At 37.6% G+C, this 24,357-nt stretch overlaps 1 protein-coding gene across 1 annotated transcript in view; it reads left to right on the forward strand.

The window, feature by feature from the left end:
• Mid1 (midline 1) overlaps positions 1–24,357 on the forward strand; it is a 350,467-nt gene that overhangs the window by 277,882 nt on the left and 48,228 nt on the right. The window contains exon 3 of the mRNA XM_026395163.2: positions 7,549–7,644. Coding sequence (XP_026250948.1) covers positions 7,549–7,644 — 96 coding nt within the window. The remainder of the gene's footprint in view (positions 1–7,548; positions 7,645–24,357) is intronic.

A 24,357-nucleotide genomic window follows, 5' to 3' on the forward strand; every position in this document is an offset into this window, starting at 1 on the left:
CACTTACTAAACCTTATTGTGAGTATCAGTCAGCTTGTTGTTGCTTTAATGAAATACTGGAGACGGCTAACTTTATGAAGAGCAAAAGTTTATTTAGTTCATAGTCCTGGGGGTTCAAGGGTATGGAGCCTGCATTGGCTTAGTTCTGGTGAGGACCTCATTGCAAATGAAAGATGGCAATGGTAGAGTGCATGTTGGAGGAGGAAGCCAGAACATCTTAAGCCAGGAAGGGTGAGGGGAGGGAGAGTGTGCACACTGGTCGGGTCACACTCAGGCTCCTTAGCACATGGTAACTGGAAAGCAAAGAGAGAGAATGGAAGGTGCCCACTATCTCCTTCAAGAGCTAACATACCCCAGTTACCCAAGGACCTCTTACTAGACCCTCCCACTTCTCAATAGTGCCATCCTGGGACCACCCTTTTGTGTGTGTGTGTGTGGTGCTGGGGATTGAACCCAGGGCCTTGTACATTCAAGGCAAGCACTCTACCAACTGAGCTATATCCCTAGCCCTGGGACCACTCTTTTAATCACAGTGAACACTTGAGGAACATTTGAACCACACCCACACCATAGCACTTACTTTATCAACAATGACTGCTGGCACATCCTTTTCCCTCACAGAATGATAGCACTATGACAAAAATCATCTTGGAAAGGATTAATGAATTAAGGATGGGAGCAACTTTGCTTTTGTGTTAAATAGGATTTGAGTAGGTATGTTGGTGATAATGGAAATTGCTAAACTATCTCTATTTATATAAAACTGTGTTTATAAAAATCTGTTCAATGGTATTGCATTTGTCTTCCCCAGATATCTTTTGATATAAATGGAGATACATAAGATTCCTTGAGAATGCTTCTAAACTGCCAAGGCCCTCCCTCTTAGGTTCAGACTCAACTTTACCAATGACAAAAGCTCTAAAGAGTAGTGAGCATTGTTTTAGCAATCTATAGTAGTTGTTAAATTAACTAACTCATGAGTTGATTTACTTCAATGGATTTCAGAAAGTTTGTCCAATGAGTATGCAATTGTAAGTATGCTAAGTATCCCCACATGAGTATTTAAAGGTAGGTAGTAGAAAAGGAATAAAATGATATGGGTATAGCATTATGCTTTCTCTTTGATAGTAGAATTATTTTCTGTTATGCAGATGCATTCCAGGCAGATCAAAGAGCATATGCCCATGCTCAGGCCTAGGACCAAGCCTGGTTCCACAGACCAGCTGGCTCAGGATGGTAGGAGAGTATCATGGGAGCAAGACAGAGCATTAAAGGAAAAGGAATTACTCATTGGATTAGGTGATGAGGAGGACTTCACAGATGAGATGATATCATATGGCGATGTTAGTATTCATTGAAATTTAGGACTTTTAAAAATACGTATTCATGGGTCTCAAATAGGAGCCAGCAGTCTCAGTGGAAATTCTGACAGTAATGATAACATCATGAGAATATTGAGCAAATTGGATTCAGTGTCTTGGGGAAATGTAATGGGAGGATATATTCTTGTAGCCATCTGCTATTAAATTGAAAAGCTATAGAAGAAACGTTTATGAAATATTGGGCATACTTTTAGTTTGGTGATTTTGCCAACTTTTTGTCACTGTGACATAATACCTAAGAAAAATCAACTTTCTTAGAGGAGAAAAGTTTTATTTTGGCTCATGGTTTCAAAGGTTCCGGTCCATTGTCTCTTGGCCCCATTGCTGTGGGCTTGTGGTAAGGGAGAACAGCATGGAGGGAAATGCTTAGTGGAGCAAAGCTCCTCACATCATGCCTGGCAAAAAATAGGGGATGTGGACAAAGAAAAGTATTCAAAGGCATGTCTCCAATGACCCACTAACTCAACAAGGCCCCACCTCTTGCAGTTTTCATCACCTCCCAATACCACCACCAGCTGGGGGTCAAGCCTTTAACACATGAGCCTTTGGGGGACTTTCTAGATCTGAACTATAACAGTGATGGTGTGAGTATTCAAATTTAGCTTTTGTCAGTATAACTTTAAAACTTGAAAAACAAGTTTTTTTATTCCATTTAAAAAGCACTGACAGAGCACACCACATGCCAGAAACTCTTCTAAGGGCTCACAAGGGTTTTCTTCTCTAATCACCTTGGCAGCCCCATGAGGAAACTGAGGCACACACAGGTTAAGAACTTGTTGAGAGTCTTAGAGCTAGTATTGGAACCCAAGCAGACTGGTCACAGACTTTGTGTGCTTAAGCATTATGTTCCTCAGATTAATGTATCTATATGTCATAATGCTGTGTAATTTTCTTGAAATTTTTGTGAATTTGGCAAGCTAAGATTTCTAGACATAAGTAAAATTTCTCTTAGTGTATTGCATAGAAAAATCCTTTCTGAGGCCCATGGAGTGGCATTTAGGTTAGACTTACACAGAAGGTTAGGAACAAAGGTTAGTATTTGACAGGAGTAGGTGTGTACATACCAGTATCCCGAGAATGTCAGCATTTTGGTTTTTATCTTCTAGCCCAAAGTTGGGCCAACAATAGTCATGGGCCATATCTTTGCTATCCTTTTTTGTAAATAATGTTTTATTAGAACACAACCCTGCCCACTCATTTACACATTATCTATGGTTTCTTTTATTCTAAAACATCAACAGAATTGAGTCATTGTGGCAGAGAACATATAGCTAGTAAAGCCAAAAATAGTTTCTATATTACTCTACATAAAAAGCTTGCAGGTCCCAGATCTAGACTCTAATGTTGCATTGTCCAATATGGTAACCATTGACTGTATGTAGCTGCTGAGTGCTTGAAATGTGAGTGGTGTAGATTGAGATGGGTTATAAGTGTAACATATCAGACTCCAAGACTTGGTAAAAAGAAAGGAAAAGAATGGAAACATCTCATCAACTTTTGAATATTGATTAAATGTTGAAATGATAATATTAAAATTAGTTTTTCTTATTTCTACTTTTAAAAAATGTGATTATTAGAAAATTTTAAATTTGACTCACATTAGATATCTGTTGACTGTACTGGTGTAAAGTCTGGAATTTGGAGGATACGTGGCATCTAGAAAAAGTCAGAGAGAGAGGAAATCTGCAAATATCTTTCTGTATCACCAAGATATTTTTTGGGGTGGCAGGTACTGAGGATTAACCCAGGGGTACTTTACCCCTGAGCCACATCCTCAGATCATTTTATTTTTTATTTGGGACAGATCTTACAAAGTTGCTTGGAGGCTCACTAAGTTGCCCAGGCTGACCTCCAACTTGGCAATCCTCCTGCCTCAGCCTCTCAAGTTGCTGGGACTACAGCCATGTGCCACCACAGCTAGCTACACCAAGAGTTGTTTTCAATGTAACAGTTCTTATAGGGAGGAATACTTGAAAAGAGCATATTAGGTTATCTGTGGAAATGGTCTCAAGGGAGTTCTCCTAGAATCCTACTCTGAGAATTTGACTTGGGAGGTGATCCAGAAAGCACCTGGAAGGGGAAGAAACATGGGAGGGAAGGAAGAGGAAAGAGGTTGTGTTAAGGTGGAACCCATGTCCCCTCCCAGTGAGGCCCTGGATGAGATTTTATGGACCAAGACTCAGAGTGGTTCCACCCAGAAGGTGAGGAAGCTGTGCTGTTCATCCCTCAATTCTAGTAGTTTCTGATGGAGGGCTGCTTTGGGGGCATTGGCCTCCCCTGACTCTCCCCAGTACTGCAGCCTTTCCTGCCTGGGGCCAGACACAGCCCTAGTACAGAAAGGCCCAGGTGCTGATAGAAAATGCCATCATCAAGCTTGCAAGTCATGTCTGCCAGAGATAAAGGAGTGGGCCCTTCTGGTGTCTGGTACCCAGATTAGACTGTTTTATCCTCAAATTCATAATTGTAGCAAACACGTATACTTTCCTGGTGCATCTGTTCATTTTCTTGTGATCTTAAAAACAGCATAGATAGGTAGATTGATCATGATCTGCTCAATATGGATGGGAAAACTGAATCCAAGACATGTCCAATCATTTATCCAAGAGAATCCAGCTAGGGTGGTAACTCAAGTCTCTTTGCTTTCATATGTGATCACTCATGCCTCACTTTTGGGGTTTCTATAAAACTTGGCTTGATAAGGAGACATAAATATATTTAAATTTTTAATATGACAACAGGAAACTCAAGTTTTTGTACAGTGGAAGGTTTTAGACTTCCATAGTGAAGTTGATAGTTATGTCTACCTAGTCCTAAGACTCTTATGCCAAAAAATGTTCTCTCTCTTTGGCATAAAGCACAGTCAAAACCAAAAGGTTATCAAACCTACTGACCACCACACAGGATGTTAACGAATAGAGTTAACCTCCAAAAATGTTCCAGAGAAGTCCCTATAGTGGAAGTGGGCACATGGCTGAGTGAAAAGTGGATTTTCTTCCTTTCCCACTACCCACAATCTCTTCAAAGGTGTTGTCAGCGCCTTTGGTACTACTTGGAAACAAGTCTCTCTCTCAGCATAATTTCCCTTTATTATACTTCTAACTGACTCAATAATTCTTTGCGGACTTCAGTAACACTTGTACTATTTAAATTTGAATAACCCCAAAGGATCTGGATAGGTCAAAGTGTTTAAATCACAGGCTTTAGTCTATGTATTAGTTGATTAAAAACAGATTTTGTACATGATGTATACTTAATAAAGGGAGGGGGTGCAAGCAGATGTTTGTAAAATCTTAATGTGTTGGACTGCATTTATTTGGCTCTCTGACTGACTAGCTTTAGAAAAGTCATACCTATGACAATTGAACTGTAAACAGTTAGATGATGTATTTCCCTAGAAATTTCCTGCTATGAAGGGTCAGCCAACAAGAAAAGTAAAAGGATTCCTTAAGATTAACACATAAAAAGAAACTGACTAATATACCTTTTAATAGTCACATCTAAATCAAGGACAGTAAATAATGCAATACCTCAGAATTATTTTCTGGTCTTTGACCATAAAGTGAAGACCAGTTGGAGTTCATTTAATCCAAACAGTAGAAAAACTTAAGGCTTTTGGTGGTGGGGTGGGGGAAGGATTGTTGTTCAGAGCTTGGAAAGCAAAAATTTTTTTTGATGCAAACATTAAGTTGTACTTAAATTACTCTTTGACTTTCTGGCCTCTCTTTGTATCCCATCTTCTACATGGGGTTTTCTCTTTTAAAATAGTTATATTTGAGATGTTTTTGGTGTTTCCAATGCAAAATTGATGGTTTCTTGTTGGTATTCCAATCTGGATAAAATAGGCACAAATCTCACCCTGCATTCTGAATGCATGAGAATTATAGGCAAAATATTTTAAAGTGTATTTGGAAGAATTCATAACCAACCTTAAATGTAAGTAGAAAATATCCAGGAACCAGAAATGAAATAAACTGTAGAATGGTGAGGGGGGGACTGAAGTTGGGCTGCTCTCAAGAAGTAGAGACGAGATGTGGCAATGGGGACTTCAGAGAACACATGGGGCAGTGTACTCTGCCTGTGGTAGAAGCCCCATACAACTGGAAGTAAAGACACCCCCCAACACACACCAGGCTCAAAGGACCCCTCACACCTCTGGAATTGAAGCCAGACATGGAATTCTCTCAGAAGGAAATAGAGGCACTGAGCCAAACCAGGATCTGAGCTTCCTTGGCAAACTGGTGTCCTGAGGGGAGCACCCTCTTTGTGGGGAAAAAAACCCCTTATGTCCTAACCTCAGAGTGTGCACTTCACTTTACTGGATATCTCAATCCCCAAATCACAGTATGGGGAGGAAAGTTAACATCAGATGAACAGTCAGACAAAACTTACAAGACACAAGATAAAATCAGATCCTTTGGAAACATGAAGCAAACACAGGAAAATGTGCAATTGCCCTTTCTCAAATGAGCTTAAGAATAAGTTATGTTTAGTTTTCTTGAAATTATGAAGAAGGAAATTGCATCTTTGGAAAAGGAGCAGAAAACAATTCAACAAAGGGAGATGTGATCTAAGAACCTAGTTGAAATGAAAATACAGCCATTGGAATTAAAGAAAAATCCTAGACAATAAAATGTCAGATTAATAAATTTAATTTATTATAACCAGAGATTTCTGCTTTTGACCTTCATTTTAAGCATTAGGTAAAAGTGATTATTTTCTCCAATACACCTTTCTAAGTAAAAAGTTTTGGAAAGTAGGACAAGCTAAAAGTTCCATAAATTCTTCAGCCTGATGCAGAGGTTACCACCTTTATGAAAATCTTAGTTTTCAAACTCTCTGCACTCTTTACAAATCTTGTTTTGGGGGTGTATGTGCTAGGGATAGAACACAGGTCTTGTGCAAGCACTCTACCACTAAGTACACCCCTAGCATCCAAATCATCTTTCCCAGATGGCATTAAAAATCTGAGATATATTAGCTTTTCCACAAAATTTCCCTTTGTTTCATATCTCCACTGTATTTGTGGAACTACTTATATGTTAAAGCATGTATTTTCACTAATCCTCTGCCCTCTTATACTTCCCTGATCTTCGTATATGATATTGATCTATTTCCACATGCTCACTTCCATCTGCACTTAATCTCTCCAAGAAATGACCATTTGGGTCCAACAAAAAGTCTCTACCCATTCTTCCACCCTCAGACAAAAGACTTTGCCCCCCTGGGAAACCTTTAAGTAGCCATGGATTCTCTCCCTTCCCTTATTTCCAACATCTCTCTCCCAATTGCACAGCCATCTCCTTGTGAATAGGGAGTAGATGCTTTTATTTTTGCTTCTCCAGTAATTCTCTAAGTCTGACATATATTAGAAGCTTAATAAGTACTTGTTGTGTGAATGGATAAGTAAATGAATGAATGTTATAAATGAAGAACTCATGGAATGAGAAGGAATTTAAATGAGTCTTACTCAGAACAGAGGGTTATTGTGGTTGAAAATATGATTAAATATTCATTCCAGGGAACTTTTAAAATCTGATGTTCTAAAGGTATAAGGAATAATTCTATAATCTTAAACAGGACAGTGATATAAATAGAGTGTTCAAGGAAATTTTCTTTGGCATTGATAGACAAAGAATAGAAGCATGTACAATAAAATGTAGTATGAGTAAATGTGTGAGACAAGAACGTCTTATAAATGCCTGTAAATGGGCATATTGTCAGGAATAAGCTGATCAAGTTAACTTCCTTTCAAGAGATTTACCTCCACCTGACCACAAAATGGTAAATCCTAAAAATTCAGAAGTAGGTGATTTGATGTGGGAATATGTTCTTTATATTATTGCCATTTCAGATTCAGGTAAAGGGATGAAAATCCAATTATTTTCTTTTCCCTAGTTCACCACCTAGCAGTAACCCGTAACTAATTATTTGGTTAAATATCTGAGTTCGTACAAGAAGTAGAAACAAAAAGATGAAGTTTGAGTATTTCTTCAAAGTTGTTTGAAATGCAACTTTTGAAAATGCAGTTTGAATTTATAAATACTTGAAGCTGCATCCATTTCACTGGTTTCTGAAAATGTATCAGATTTTCTGAGTATGAGTAGTTTTGTATATATTAAAATATGAAAGTATGCAGAATAACATTTTTCCTCTCTTTTTTGAACAGCAAAACTTAGAGAGTAACCTCACCAACCTTATTAAGAGGAACACGGAACTGGAGACCCTTTTGGCTAAACTCATCCAAACCTGTCAACATGTCGAAGTAAGTGTCTATCTCTGTGTGGCATATTCCTTGTGAAAACTTCTAGGTCAGCGTTTTTATATCCACATGCTTTCAAATTTCAAACAGTCATCTTTGTTCAAATTAATTTTTCTGAAGAAGCCAAATATATAAGATAGATGGAATTAGAAAGAACTAGAACCTCAGCAAATCTCTTCCCATTCAGGACTGTTCCCCTCCTTTTATAGCTCTCCTTGATCCAGCATTGCATAGCATTCCTAATAGTACAGATTTTAATCACTTCTACAAAGAACAGCCAAAGAAAGCACTATTTATAAGGTATTCTGTTAGTTTACTAGGGCTCCTGTAACAAATTACCACAAGCTTGGACAGCATAAAACAATAGAAATTTATTCTCTTACAGTTCTGGATGCCAGAAGTCCAAAATTCAAGGCCCTCCTTCTGTCTGAAGTCTGGGGGAGGATCCCTCCTGTCTCTTCCCACCTTTTGGTGGACTTCCTTGGTTTGCAGCTGCAGCATTGAATCTATGCTTTTGTTGTCACATGACATTTTCCCTATATGTCTCTGTTTGTGTCCAAATTTCCTTCTTCCTGTAATGACTCCAGTAATTGAATTCAAGCCCACCTTACTTCATTATGATTTCACTGCAACTTGATTACATCTGCAAAGACCCCATTTCCCAAAAAGGCCCAATTCATAGGTACCATTGAACATATTTTGGGAGGCACAATTTAGCCAACAACACGTATATATTAAATGCTTCTTATTTGCAACATGTTTCTATACATCAACCACAATTGTACCAATAACAACCTGCAATGATACTGTACCTCATATGGGAAAAATGGGTGCCAGTTGCTTATGGCAATTTTAGAGGCCTTTTCCAACTTCTCTGACCCTGGCTTTCCCACTACCCACACCCCACACACTGAAATGAAACAATTGCTTATTCACCCTGCCTTCAAGCCTTCTGGCCTTTAGCCCAACAGATCCCTCTGCCTGGTAGCCTCACCCGCACCCCATGCCTTATTGTCTGAATCATTCCTATCTGTCCTCCAAGTTCTGACTTGAGGAATACTTTAATTGTGAATATTTCTATGGTTCTCTGAACCAGACTCATCCCTCCTTTCTCTGAATCTCATAACATTTTATCAATAATCTTGTAGTTTTAATCACCATTTCATGTATTGCTTCCATTTTTCCAATTAGAATATAAGTTATTTGAAAACAGGAAACAAATGCAGTTTATCTTCAAATTCCAGATTCTTGCATAGTAATTTTTATGCAGTTAAAGCTCAGGAGCCCATAAATATGTATGATTTCAATGTTTTTTATGTGTCAGTTAAAGTAAATTTTAAAAAAAGCTCAAGGAAAGGGCTGGGATTGTGGCTCAGTGGTAGAGCACTTGCCTCGCATATGTGAGGCACTGGGGTCAATACTCAGTACCACATCAAAATAAATAAAGACATTGTGTTCATTTACAACTAAAAATTAAGAAAAAAAAGCTCAGGAAATTTGTTTTGTACAAATATGCACAATGACTGCAAATAGCCAATTTGAACACTAATAACACAATTAAAGTACACTATGGTAGAAGGTGAGGCACTAAGCTAGTAGATTATTGCATTTTTTAAGATGCATGCTTTTTCACAAACTAGTTTGTCTGAAATTAGATTACAACTTCAAAAAGTTAATAATGGGGCAAGTTAAATGGTTGGCATTTTTTTTCTTTCCTACTAACACAAAATATGAGTGAGATATTTGCTAGCATTCTAGATTGGATGAATATGGTATGTGGAGGGGGAATTAAAAGAGAGGAACACAGCTTAGCTGAAGGTTTAGTGGGGAGTGAGACTTTAGTAGATTTCACCCAAGCTGTTTTAAGAAATACTTCAGCATTGGGGGTAAGCTTATTTGTACAACACAATGGTGTTTAGCAGTGATACATTCTTCAGCATGGTAAAAATCAGTAAATGCTGCTTTCAGGTACTTTCAGCTTAAAAGCATATCTACTATGCAAACACTGGTGCTTTGAGGGAAGGTTTCAAATACTTAGGTTCATAAAGTTTGTACTTTTACTTACAAGTGCTCTCATTTGATTGAAAGTTTAAAACTGGCTACTGAGAAACATGTGAGCTGGAACTCCTAATTTGTTATGCTTTTCTGTGATAATATCTAAGGGGTAGGAATTAGATGTGTCCTCCTCCCCTATCTGAGCCATTCAGTCTATGCCGATGAGCAGGCTGTGATGGGTGGGGCATGGAAAGATGTATACAACGAAAAGCGAGGAGCAATAAGAGCAAAATGGTGGTGAGAGACAAGATTAGAGCTGGTCAAGTAGCTCAGTGGTTCATGTTATAGAGCCCCTTGACTTAAAGAACTATGTGAGCTTTAAGATAGAGGCAATCTTTTTATCATGTTGGATGAAGTAGGAAGTGTGAAGGCAGCAGCATCAGCGACAGCATGTTGTGCCAGACCTTTCTATTCTTCTCCTTCAATAGGATTTACTTGTGTCAGTAATTTCCCCTGGGAACACATTGAGCCTTATTGATAAAACAACTTTGGAAGTAGTAGTGAACAAGCATAATGTTTTCATTATGGCAGGGTAAAGTAAATATGTAGCACACAAATAAATGAATGAACAAAATAGAATGATTCATGTGCTATATTTTATTTTTATGATGCACTGTCATTTGATATATGGAATAGTAAGAAAGAATAATTTTTCATTGGTTAAAAAATACCTGTGTTTTATGGTAAATCTTATAAATGCTTTATGGATAGGGTGATTATTTCATTCAATTTCTGCTAGTTACTTCTTAAAGGCATTAGTGTCTGGTTTCTATTTTGGCTGGTAGTGATTTCAGAACAAATGCCTTGTTCCTAATGCAATATTAATATGACTTGAATTTACAAAATGCAATTCATCCTAACATGATGTCAAGTTACATTCTATCATGTTCAGTAATTTCAGATGAGAGATAAACTCAAGAAATTGACAAGCAGACTATTTTTATTTCAAGATATCAGATATTATTTTAGTTGAGATATAGGCTTTTAAAATGAAGCTATTACTGAGTCAATTGTTGCAGTTTTGCAAATAGACACATATATGTCATTAGAAGTCATTCTAGATAAGGAGTAAAGAATATTTGTAGCTTTCTCTGTTCCTTTGTATAAATCTTTTGGAATGGAAAAAAATGTTTGCAGGTGAGTAAATTCGGAATTCAGGACATTCACTCTAGACAAAAATAAAATCATTAATGAGTAGAAAAATAATGATAGTGGAAGTACCTCATTTTACATTTATTCACTATCAGTTCTCATATAATAATTGAATGAATACATACCAGATTTATTTATCTCATTAATGAAGGAACCAGTATGGTGTTAAAGATGGTTCAAAAGAGGATACCCAGAAACTGATCCATATAAACATGGGGGGTGGGTGGGCAGGGAGCAGTAGGGGAAAAAGAATGCGAGAATGACAGAGTCAAATTAGCCACAACACTGATCAGTGACCCACAGGACAACATGGCAAAAACATTTGGGTAAAGTAAGTTGCATGACACCAGTTTTCTCTAAGTTCATATTCACCTTTGTGGAGTCTAAGCCATAATCAATATCAAATACAAAGCCCAACTGTGTTCCATTCCAGTTTGGAAAGTCAGGTAACCCTGACTGAGCCTGGCTTCATGGAGTATTACTAGTATGACATTGGAAAGCACACTGTCTTCTCTTTGTCTTATTTCCATGTTTTGATTAATTTTGCTTAAGATGACCTTCTATTGTGGAGACTGTTGGTCTTTGGACTCTGCTGTATGTTGCACCATGCTAGTTGCAGAAAACCCTGTTCACAGGGAGCTATCTTCTCTAACACAAAAAGATTACTTACAATATAATAAAAAGTAAATCTGTAATTGCCATGAGTGAGGAGTGAGTAATATACAATTACTTCCAGCTAGGGGTGAGAGAGGGCACATGTGATCTTAGCCTTCCTTTAAGGGAAGGCACCATTTGGGTTTACCAAGAGAGAGAGGAACAACACTGCTTGCAGTGTTGTAACAGGAAGCAAGGACTGAATGAATATAGAGCAAATGGTTTTATCTGGAGAAATGGAAAATGTGTAGGAAGGAAGAATAGGTAGGAACCAGTTTTGAAGGGATGGGAGCTGGAATGCCTTTCATAATTGCATTTGAGTTTGAACTTTGCCCTTGAAGGTTCACAAATGTTGAAGGAACACAGACCTCTGTAAGTTTCATACTTACAATTGAAATCCCTAATTCTTTTGAGGAGATAATAATTTCAGTTAGTGTGAAAATAATATGTATGTCTTTGTGCAAGACAATCACTGATGCAAGGGAAAACCTCACAGCACTAGGAAACTCTAAAAAGTTAGTGGAATTTGTTAGGCACCAGCATGCTATTCTTTTAAATCACTGCAGTGGAAAAGAATTTCCTGATTCACATCCGAGGTTCCTAGACTGTACTTCTTCCTTTTCCTCTTCCTGAAGGTGTCCTTGTATTTGGGTCTGAGCATTTCTCAAGAAAATAATTCCCATGCCAGCTGGAGCCAAAAAACTCCCAGCACAGGGGCAACTCCTAATTGTTGTAAATTAAATCAATGAATTCCTTCCCATGGACTTAGGGAGGAAATGCCACATCCTTATAAGTCTACCCCTCCTCCTGGGCTTACACCTTTGCTTTTCTTTAAAATGGAGGAGTTTGAAGGCCTTCCCCCTAACCCCCATTGTTTTCATAGCTTGTTTTATAAATGAGGATAAGCAACCAAAATGGCTTTTTGATTGTGTAATTGCCAAGTCTTTTTCAAACTAGAGAACAGAGGATATGAAGGCCAAGACATTTTGTGACTGAGGAGGCAGAGGCTTTGAAAGAGGAACTTTGGTTTACCCAAGAAATGTTTGTGTAACTTGATGGCTGGGATTCTAAAAACAAATGAGTTTTTAGCTTCTTTGTTTTTTGTTTTGTTTTGTTTTTGTTTTTGTTTTTTTCCTGTAGGAGAGAAATATAGTAGAAAGTTCCCTCAGGTGAGTTTGGAGTTAAGGTTATATGGAATGTTAGGACAAGCTATGCGAAAATCAAAATTTGGATCAGCTGCAGAATTTACCTTTTTAGGTCACATATGGACTATCTCTTCATCATCCCATTCTTCTTTACCATTTTCTTAGAAAAATCAGAAGACTAGTTTATTAGCATCACTAGTGTTCATCAGATTCTCTTGTAGCAAATACAACATCTTGACACACAGTTGATGTACCTTTTGGGAATTATAGGTGACCGTGACTATAAATCCAGTGAAATAGTGGTAGAGAACTACTGGGAAAGGGTGAATAACTGTCATAGCTGTTTAGGGAAGATAGAGGCCCAGCAGGGTATGTGGTCCTTGCCAAGTCATCCTAGAAGAGCATGCTCTAATTCAGAATCCTGTCAAAATGCTGGCCTTGGCCCCTCTGGGTTATCTTTGTTTTTAATCACCTTTTTAAAACTTTCTGTCATTGTTTTCCTAACTAAAATTTTTATTTTTTTTAATGAGAGGTTTTGCTCTCTTATTGACTTTTTTTCTGAGTTTTTCCAGTGCTGCTGGTGTGTGGAGCAACAAACTTCCTTGTGGGTGAATTAAGTGCCTTTTCGTTAGGTTTCTGCTCTATAAATTGAGAGGTTTGAGGGGTATGGGTTATCTTGGGTGATGTGTAGCTTATAAAAAATTGTTTAAAATATCTTGGTGAAACAGATGAGGGTCTGTGGAAGACTTTCAAAGTCATTGACCAAGATCTGAAAGCATTTATTTGTAAATTCTGAAATAGTGAAAAATGACTGAATTAAAAAGTGAGATAAACTTTTTGATTTTGTTTCAATTGATTTTGTTGTGCAATTTCATATGTCAAAGCATTCTGACTGAATGGAAACCTTAGCAATTGCTTCATTCAGAGAAGCCCAGTCTCCAAACTCACATGTGTCTTACAGACATGTGTGATCTTTGATGAAGTATATACTGCTAGGGGCCAACTCGAATATCCAAAGTTATAATCCATTGTCAATTGAAGATAAGGATCAGATTCCTACCTCATCTCACTTCCTGGAAGGATGCTTTAAGGGATTATTTAGAGTCAGATTCTGGGTCTTATTAAACCATACTGTACACACCCCATTCAGCTATTGTTCTCTATGTAAATGGTTCTGAAATGATGATGTGATAGGGCAAATATGGCAACATTCAGAAACTGGATTAAGGTAACCACCATGGTAAAGTTGATTTCTCAGGTTCAGGTTTTAGGATTCCCATGACAGAGGAGAAAATGAACTGTCAGTCTACATAGAACTTCATCATTTCAGAAGAAAACTAATTTTTGGCTATTGCATGTATATAATGCTTATGTTTCTAGTTTATGCCACCAAGTTTACAAAACTTGACAGCTTATGAAATAAACTTTATTTCTCTTGGTGAATATTAAATTTAATTGTTTATAAAAGTAGTATCTAACAAGTAACCTGAACTTCCCCCACCCCCTTATATTCAGCACCATTGCCTTAAAAATAAATGGATTTATAACAGGCATTATAAACTATTATTTTCTTGTTTATATTCATAAAGAATAATGAGAAGATATCAGGAAGCATCTTCTAGTATTTTGGCATAAGGAATTAATCTTATCAATGAAAAAAAAATGAGGCTTAATTTTCTGGTATTACTTTCAGAATAATATCCCTCCATTTCAGCTTTGAAACTTCAACATTATCCAAACTTTTCATCATCTGTTAATCTTTCTAGTTTGGGTGGAATAAACTATCATTTTGTATTCAGAATTCTACTAAGTGACTCACATTGGAGTTTGATCACTAGTGTGTGCCTCTGAAGATAATTCCTCAGATATGTTTGAATATGTAGCACAGATTGCCAAGTTCCACACTCAGATGTGGAGGAATAGGCCTTAATTGAGTGGCCAGTAGCTGAGCAGTAGAAAGGAATAGTGAAAGCATGGCTTTTCTGATGCATCTTAACATACAATACAAGGGTTATGTATCATATCTTCCTTATACTGCTCCACACACAACTTTCTTGTCATGAAATAGTGACATGTGACTGACTAGAGCAGTAGAGATGTTTCTGATATAAAGAATAATAGGAACAATTTTTGCACATGTTAAAAAACTAACCATTATAGTTAGCTCTAACTCAACTTGAACATGAGATGATCTTAGCTGGTGGTTCCAGGTGAGAGAGGATGGTTGCAGGTGTGCAGTTGGTTCTCAGGTAGAATGTTGGGTTCCATTGTGGCTCTTTTTCATTTTATTCAGAGACAAGCATGGTATCGCTGAATCAATGGATTGAATATTTGGTTTAGCCTATTTTCAATAAATGAATATAAATTTGTCTTCTTTATGAGAATCAACTAAAAATTATGCCTGGGTATAAAATAAGTATAGATTATGGGAGAAACAGGACACATCTTTTACTTTCTTTCAATTGACTTCTATGTTTAATTGCCAAGTGTTATAGGAAAAACTGAAGAGCTTTGTTCTAATTTTGAAATTCCACAGCAAAATAATTGAGCCATGCATATAAATTTTCCATTAACAAGAGTGCAATTGTAGTACTGGTTATTTTTGTTTGAAACAGAAATATGAAATTTTAAATTCAGCTATTTAAAAGGCCTGGGGCTACCACTGAATGTAAAAGGCTCACAGCGAGGAGCAACACATAAAGGTTTTTACAACCAAGTGAGGTAACTTCTCAGCCTGGGAATTTATGATAGAACTTTTACTATACTTGAAAAACTGTTTTCACTAGATAGAACATCAGGTTCACATATATGAAGTAATGAAAACTATCATCGTGATCTAATTCCCTGACTAGGAGATATTGGCATTGGGCTGTAGGATGTTTATTCAAGGAAGCCTTGTGTCCATTTTCATCAGAGTGGTGCCTCCTTTATCCTTGCAGGTATCATAAGGAGAAGATTAATGTATAAAGATGTTACAGTCCCACAACAAAGTATAGATTGTGGGGTATGGAAAGCAAAAGTGTAGGGCCTATGCAAATGTGCAGTAAAAACAATTATGACCATTTGACAAGCCCTTGCAATCACTTCCTGATTTAATTATCCCAGTAACCTTTGGATGTGAATGGCATTTGAATGACTATAGATGTGGCCTGAAGCCAGACAACAAAAATCAACCAGTGAAGAAATGAGTTGAATCCAACCAGCTAATAAAATATGGTAACTGGATTAGCTACTGAATTTCTACCCAAACCAGGTGATAGAACTGAAAGAAGATAAAGTCCTAGGGGGATTCTTACTGAAATATGTTGAACCCACCATCACACAGGCTTAGTGAGTATACATCTATGGTACTAGTAGAGCAGGGAACCTTCAGGTTGTTCTCAAATCTTTGACTGTTAATCATAGACCTGGTAGGCACAACTTCTTTGAGATGAAAAATATTCTTCCTTTAGTACAATCATATTCTTTTATTTTTCCTCCTTCCCAGGAATTTTGAGACTTATATATAAAGATGAAGACCTTAACAGTACCACAGAGTCAATATTAGAATTTAGAATTGAATATGTTTATATGTTTATAATTTGTAGCATTGATAAAAAATGGCATCTTATAGAAATTTGATAGATTTGCTTTTAAGTTCCAAATTTGAAATATATAATTTTTATTAGCCCTAGGATTTTAAGTTGGAAGTCAAAACAATATTGGAGTGTTCAAGAAAACTTGAGTTTCCCTATATGGTTTTTGTAATTGAATAATTTTTTGATTTATAAGAGCTACTTAAGGATTCAGAAAGGATTGACTTGGCTTTAATTTTATCCTGTTAGGCATTTGAAGTGCTCATACTGTAAATTGAACATGGTAAATTTATAAATACAGTTTAAAATGTTACAGGAATTTCATGTTAAAAATCTGAAAAATGATCACTGGAGGTGGGAGGATTTTCTGGCATTATACAAATGTGTTATATCTTGATTGAGCTGTTAGATTGGTTATTCAAATCCATTGTACTGTCCCTTAAGATTGACACATTTCCTTGAATATAAATTTGACCTCATATAATTGAGATGTAATTGATTGTTCAACTTGAGTTAATCAAACATTGATTTAGGGACCCCCATGAGTGATTGTTCAACTTGAGTTAATCAAACATTGATTTAGGGACCCCCATGAGTGATTGTTTGTTGGTTTTATAAAAATTTATCAGATTTATGAGTACATAAGGAAATTCACAATTTGAATTTAAAAGCCAAGGAAAACTACATAGTGAATGGTTCATGTAGATGTAATCCTTGGACAAAAATTCTCTTGGCCTGTAAGTTCATGTCTATTCCCTCTCTTTGTGGTTCAGACTACTTGAAAAGTGGGACACTCTTCCTAGAATCTCCCAAATGTCACATACAGCACTAGCTATGGGTGAGTGAATGGAATGCTCTCAGAGTTCACCTGCTTCTTCCCTCCAGTGCTAGCTGATTCGCATAGATCTTACCCCAAATGGCAGAAAGTACCCTTCTTTTTTAAAAAATAATTTTAAGTATTTTTTTTTGTTTTGGATGGACAAAATACCTTTATTTATTTTTTATGTTGTGCTGAGGATTGAACCCAGTGCCTCACATGTGCATAGGCAAGCGCTCTACCACTGTGCCATACCTGCAGCCCCAGAAAGGGCCCTTCTTGAGAAGAATGTACAAGGACAGTGTTTCTGTGATTTCATTTCAGTGGCCACAAATCCCTAGAAACATCAGTACCATAACAGAGAAATACAGGGGAGCTCTTGCGCAGCATGGGGGCTCTGCCACTGGACAAAGGCTAATTGGATGGAGTTGGTGAAGGGAAGTAAAAAATGGGAGAACTGTATATGGGGGCATTGCTGAGCCCTGAGGGAGGTCATGGTGGGTCTTCCCCTTATAAATCTGTACGTTTGGATGCTGTAGGACACCCTCTCTGCCTGTTCTGGTTTGTGAAAGAAGATGTGAACCAATAGCCACTTTGACCCAAGTTGGGGAACACACTGAAGAAAATGTTTGGTGCATGTATAATGGTTTAGTCAACTAGGGTCTAAAGATGACTTATTGGGTCATGTCTTCATATCAGACTCTCTTGATCCCTAAACTCACACATGCACACATGCATACATGCAAAACACATATATACAAAATCTCCAAACCAGAAACCAAAGGACATCTGAAGTCCATAAGGTTTGTTTCACATATTATCACTGGTGATACACACCTGTAATACCAGTTACTTGGGAAGCTGAGGCAGGAGGCCTTGTAAGTTCAAGCTAGTCCAGGCAACTTAGTGTGATCCTGTCTCAAAATAAAAATTAGGGCTGTGGATTAGCTCAGTTGGTAGAGTGCTTGCCTCACATGCACAAGGCTCTGAGTTCAATCTTTAGCACCACAAAAAAAAAAAAATTGAAAAGGACTGAAGGTATAGTTCAGTGGTACAGCATGCCTGGGTTTGATCCCCAGTACTGCAAAAAAGAAAAAATAGATATATATCTGGCATCCTCCTCATTCATGGAGAAACTAGAGTGACCTCATTTCCTCTCACTTTCATTCCTTGGTTATTAAGACTTTGGCAAAAAGAAAAAAGAAAAAGAAAGAAAAGAAAAGGAAAGAAAGAAAGAAAAAGAAAGAAGTAAAACTTGCAGCTTAGAATCCAAGGACTCCATAGCAAGTTTAGTTTTCTGGCAGAATCAAAATAAGCACTGAATTAAGTTACGGTGGTTTATAAGAAGAGAGTGTTGGCTTGTTGGTTTCTGGTGCAAACTGTTCCTTCTTTTAGCCTGTTATCTGAAGCTAATAATGCTACAAGATGACATCCTAAAGGAAGACAGTTTCTGTCCAGCTTTTTCATATGTTAGTTCTTTCATGAGCTAATCTGAATGAAGGAGTGGGCACGCAGGTAGACAGTGCCAACAGATGCTCCTGTAAAGAAGTCACATGCAAATGTTAACCTGGGATCAGTGGCTGAAACAAAGGATTGCTTTAATTTTTGTAGAATAAAGTATTTTTTCCTTCTGCTTTTCATGAAATGGCCTTAAAGAATTCCCCTTGTTTGTGGTTTCAAAAAAATTAGAACTATGCCAATGAGGCCCGCCTTTAAGGGTTCTATTAAACATTAAGAAGACTTTGTTCTTGGCAATAAAATTAAAGCAGGCAGTGTTTCCATTACCTGGCAGGATGCCCTCCCCAGCCCCCACCGTGACCCTGATCCTGACACACTTGATCAGAGTCTTCTGGTTTCCAGGTAGGAAGGTGAGAAGGCAACATCTGTCAGGCTTATATATAGAAATAGAGTTGACGTTTTAGATAATGGGAGCAGAGAAATGGGGAGAGGAAGGAGGGGAGAGAGGGGAAGAAAGAGAGAGAAGGTGAATTTCTTCAAGCAGTCCTTAACTTAAGCTTTAAAAAAATCAATTTTACTTCAGAGGCCTAAAACTTTGAAACAACTGTTTTAGAAAATCAATAATAATTTCACAATGAGTTGAAATGATGGAAGCAAGGAGTATCTAGATAAGGAAATATATATTTTAGTCTGACTTCTTAAATTTCATATGTTTTCTTTCCCAAGCAACTCTACTAGCCATTGCCCAATTATGGTCTGTTGCAAATAAATACTTGTAGGTAGATTGTGGCCCTGAAGTCAGGAATGACCAAGGTGAATAGAGAAAGCACTGTCAGATGCAGGCTGTGTTTAGCCTCACAATTAGTCAGAAGACATTGGAGCTGCAGAAAAAAATTGGATGACTTTGACACAACCTTCCTCTGACCTCTGCAAGAGTTCATCTTAAGAAACATCCTTCTTGTAGTTGCCTAATCAAATTAACCCTCTTTTCTCTAGCTGTTAGTGCCATGCCCATGTGGCAGTCACTGGTCTTCTCTCCCTTGGCCTGGGGAATTTTTCCATGCCTCCCAGGACCAGTAAATTACACAGGGGAGTTACTGATCACTCACCACCACAGCCTCCAGCCAGCCTTGATGGGACAAGGTTCAGTAAGTCCCCTACTTCCTCCCAGTGGGCTGGAATGTTTTGCACTCTTTCCCAGAGTTGTCCATTGGGATTAATCTCCAGTTGCCCTTAGTGCTCTTGGTAAAGCACACTTTATTAGCTTCATACCTTTCCCTGTCTCACTTCTTCACCTCTTACTGTTTTTTGGCAGCAATCTGTACTTCCATATTTCTCTTATTCCCCTCTTTAGGGAGAACAGGATAGTGGACAGCTTCTAAAATGAAATGACAGCATGAGTCCCTTTCTTGCGCATGACCATAGCTCCTATGTTCACTTTTTATAAACCCTATTCTCTTTCATTATAAGTGAATCAACATGGATATTAAACATCGGGAAGCAAAGATACTTAATAATCAATCTGGAGCTTCTGTTGGTATGCTAGAGTGACAACCAGAGAAGATGGCTCATAAATATCACTTGTGGACACACCATAAAGGACAAGGCTTAGAATTTTCCACTTATATTTTCTTTCTGTCCATCTACAACTAAAATAATTTTTTAAAAAAAAAGAAGTCTGTGGTATTGGTGCCAAGAATGTAAGGTTGGGGTCAGTTGAGTAGCCCTAGGAAAAACATTGCAGGAGGAATGATATTTGTTATTACCATGGCAGAAGTCAGCAGGATATATTTTCAAGGGTTTTTTTGTTTTGTTTTGTTTTGTTTTGTTTTGTTTTTTAATGCCAGGAATTAAACTCGGGGGCACTTAACCACTGAGCAACATCCCTAGCTCTTTTTTTGTATTTTAGTCAGAGACAGGGTCTCACCAAGTTGGTTAGGGCCTCACTAAGTTGCTGAGGCTGGCTTTGAACTGGCTTTGAACGATCTTCCTACCTCACCCTTCCAAGCCACTGGGATTACAGGTGTGTACCACTGCCCCCGGCTCCAAGTTCTAGTTTTATCAGTGGTGTAATCAAGTATATTTCACTCACTGTAAGGAATACCAAAGACCAGGGATCTGGTCTCACTCCCCAGAACTTTGCAGGGGATTAAACTGCACCTGTACTTAAGTAACTAAAGTCTGAATACAGTCGAACTTTGTATTTTTCCAGTACATCGGTATCCAGGAATCATGGCACAACTAAAAAGAATGTCACAGAACGACAAATGACATGTAAGATTGAAAGTGATTAATGTAAGGTCATGGAATAGAAGTTTCCTTTTCCATTAGAAATAACTTCCGTTTTCTGAAACATATCACCTCTACATTTCCCCTGCACCTAACCAGTGAACATCTTCTGCAAGTTATTTTTTTTACCTTCAAAAAAGGATGATTTTTGTTAGATGCATTTGTTGCAAATTGCTTAGTAGAACGTTAACATTTTGTCAAAAACTTTATGAAACAGATTTGATAGGAATAAGTGCCCATGACAGGGAAATAGATATATTTTTCTTCATTCTGTGTGCTCAGCCCAAACGGAAGGGTGTGGAACATTTGTTTTATAAAGTGTGCAATTAATAAAAGAAAGGAAGGGAGGAGATTATTGTTTTTGAATGAATTGTGAGCAACACCTTCCAATCTGCTTCTTCATTTTCAGACTTTGAACAAAGTTACCATTAAACACAAAAAGAAGTCTGTGAGGCTGGGGCTGTAGCTTAGCGGCAGAGTGCTTGCCTAGCATGAGTGAGGCACTGGGTCTGATCCTCACCACCACATAAAAATAAACAAATAAAAAAAGGCATTCTGTCCATCTACAACTAAAATAATAGAAAAAAAAGAAATCTGTGGTATTGGTGCCAAGAATGTAAGGTTGGGGTCAGTTAAGTAGCCCTAGGAAAAACATTGCAGGAGAAGTGATATTTGTTATTACCATGGCAGAAGTCAGCAGGATATTGTGAGGAAAGTAAAAACCACACTGTAAGCCCATTGTCATTTTCAAATTGAAATCCTATTAGTTCAGTAATTGCAACTATTTGTACCTTGAAAGAAGACAATAGTTATAGAGTGCCTACATTGTGCCAGATTGTTTACAGACATTTTCATCAAAAGCATGCAAATAAGGAAATATACTCAGAGAAATTCAACACATTTTTCACACCTGCTGCTCTTTGACTCCAAAGTCTGTAATCTGTTCTTTATGCTAGAAGTTGGCAAACTTTGACACTTAAGCCCAAACTGAATTGTCACCTGTTTTTGTAAATAAAGTTTTATTGGAACCAAGTCACACCCATTTAGTTACATATTTGTGCCTGGTTTTGCACTACAATAAAGTTGGTTAGTTTGTGCAGAGACCATATGGCCTACAAGACTAAAATATTTACTGTCTAGTGCTTTGCAAGAAATATTTCCCAGCTCCTGTTCTATGCCCTGGAAGAATTTCCTCTGTCCTTCTACTCCTCACCCTCCCATTCAGTTGCATCAGGAAGCAGCCTTCATGGAATCCATTTGAAATTTGAAAGTAGCTTCAAAAATTCTAGAGTTGTTCCTCATGTTCTAGCTTCCAAATTCATTGATTATAGGAAAGATATAGTTTTCATTCATGCTAGAAAGTCTTTAGGTAGTCATTGCAGGTTTATTCATTCTAGAACCTGCAGATTTAACTCTGCATGGACAGTCTAGATCAACAGAGATTGTGAACCATTGTGAGTCAACACAATTATAGTAATCCCTGTGTGCCAGGCATGTTTCACTGGCTTTTGGAATGGCCAGTTCTCTGTTGTGGGGGCTATCCTTCTACTCTGTAGAATGCTTAGCAGCATCACAGTTGCCCTGTCAGCTAAAAATTGATATTTTCCTTGTTATGTTGTAGGGAACTTGTGACATGGATACTTTAAGTAAATGCCCAAGTACATACAATAAATAAGACAAAACCTGGCATTTCAGTCACAGAAAGACGTTCTCAAGTCCCTGAGTTCAGAACAATTGCTTCTTTAGCCTTTACTCCCTCTAAATTATTTTACCTTATTTGAAGATTTTGCTTTCCTGAAAAATTAGACACAACCTCTCAGATGGGCATGTTCTGTAATGATTCACTTGGGAGTAAAACTCCTTTGTGTGAAGTTTCAAAGTTTAAGGCATGAGCAGTGGCTTTTTTTCTAAGCAGTTTTATTGTCTTGTTGCAGTTGTATTTCATTTATGAGAATTTTATTGCAATGCTTACCACAGCATGTAGCCATTTTTAATGGCATCTCACTAGCTTACCCAACATTCAAGTTTCATACTCTAAGAAATTCAAGAAAAGAGGATTTATCATAACGTTCCTGAGAGCTCTTTTTTTAAATCCCATAGCAGATATATAACAAATTTCTATCTGGATAGGTAATCAATATGTAGAATTGATCTCCTCTGGGTCAAATTACTTTCACCATAGTACTCTGTGCTAAAGGCCAGATTACATATAGCTTCTAAGCATGGTACTATTAGTATTATTTCCCACCAAAAGCATTTCATAAAGGGATTCCATGTTTTATTTTATTTTATTTTTGAAAAGTTGTTCTTGGAGTTTATAAAGCTTTAGTTATAAATGTTAAATATTAGGTGTTAGCGATGTAGCTCAGAGGTAAAGTGCCTGCCTGCACAAGGCCCTGGGTTTGATCCCCTTCCCTGAAAAAAAAGTTAAAATATTAAATTAATATACTAAACATTAAGATTTTTTGACCTGTACTCTTGTTTCTTCTCCAATGACAGAGAGTGGGAACTGGGCCATTCTCCTCCCTCCCATCCAGTTGAGCTAGGTCCACAAGAATTGACTTTGGTGTGAGAAAGTTTCAGGGTGAAGATTATACATAAACATATTAGATGAATTACAGTAATACTGTCTGCTCTTACTCAGTTCTCCTTGGCTCAGTTTTATATACAAACTGAAGCATTAGAACCCCTTTCATTGTTCCTTCTGGCAGCTCTGTCTAACTTCTGCCCCAAGGTCTGGAATGTTCATCACAGCTGCCTTTGGTAATAAAACCCACAGCACCCTCAGATCCTCATATTTCTCTTTGCACCTGGTCAGCAGTATGCAGCAGGATGCAGAGCCCACGTGCACACACTTTTTTCTTGTATCCTTGTCTTACTGCCCAAATATCAGCTTATCTAAAGTTCAGTTGTATTTCAGTTGCTACAGCCCTGGCCAGATTGGAATGAACTCCTTCAGCATTTTTCTTTTTGAGTGAGATAAGATGACTATGCCATGATTAGTGGATATTACCACTAACCCCTTTAAATTTGGATACAGACTCAGAGTTATATATTCTTAATAAGAGAGACAAGTGTTTTTCAATTCAAACAACAATAATAGCATTAACATAACATTATATAAATAAGGTGACCTTTCTGAAGGTCACCTTAATTTAAATCACTGGAATGATACAACTTTTGCTTTTATCCTGAGAACCAGTTCAAGAATGTATTAATAATGGGCCAATGTGGCAGAGGGCTCCTGGAATGCACAGTTCGGGGAGGTGGGGTCACCATTCTTACAGAACTTCAAGTGAATCGTGCAGTACAACACCCCTCTTTCCTCAACACCGGAAGTAAGTTTCCTGTCTCCAACACATTGGGCTTATCTTGTCCTGAGCTCACTTCAGAGTTTCCATCTGTGTACAAACAGGAAATGATCTATCAAGTCAGTGTAGCCTTTTCACAGGAAAAATTAGAGGGTTCTATTCTGAAAGTCTGTATATGGCTAACTCATTTCAACAAGGCATTGCAAAAGGAGAAAATGAGGATTTTCAAATGCATGTTCAAATTCACCTGTGAGAACTGG

Source organism: Urocitellus parryii, chromosome X (assembly GCF_045843805.1).
Source record: "Urocitellus parryii isolate mUroPar1 chromosome X, mUroPar1.hap1, whole genome shotgun sequence".
Classification (NCBI taxonomy): Eukaryota; Metazoa; Chordata; class Mammalia; order Rodentia; family Sciuridae; genus Urocitellus; species Urocitellus parryii.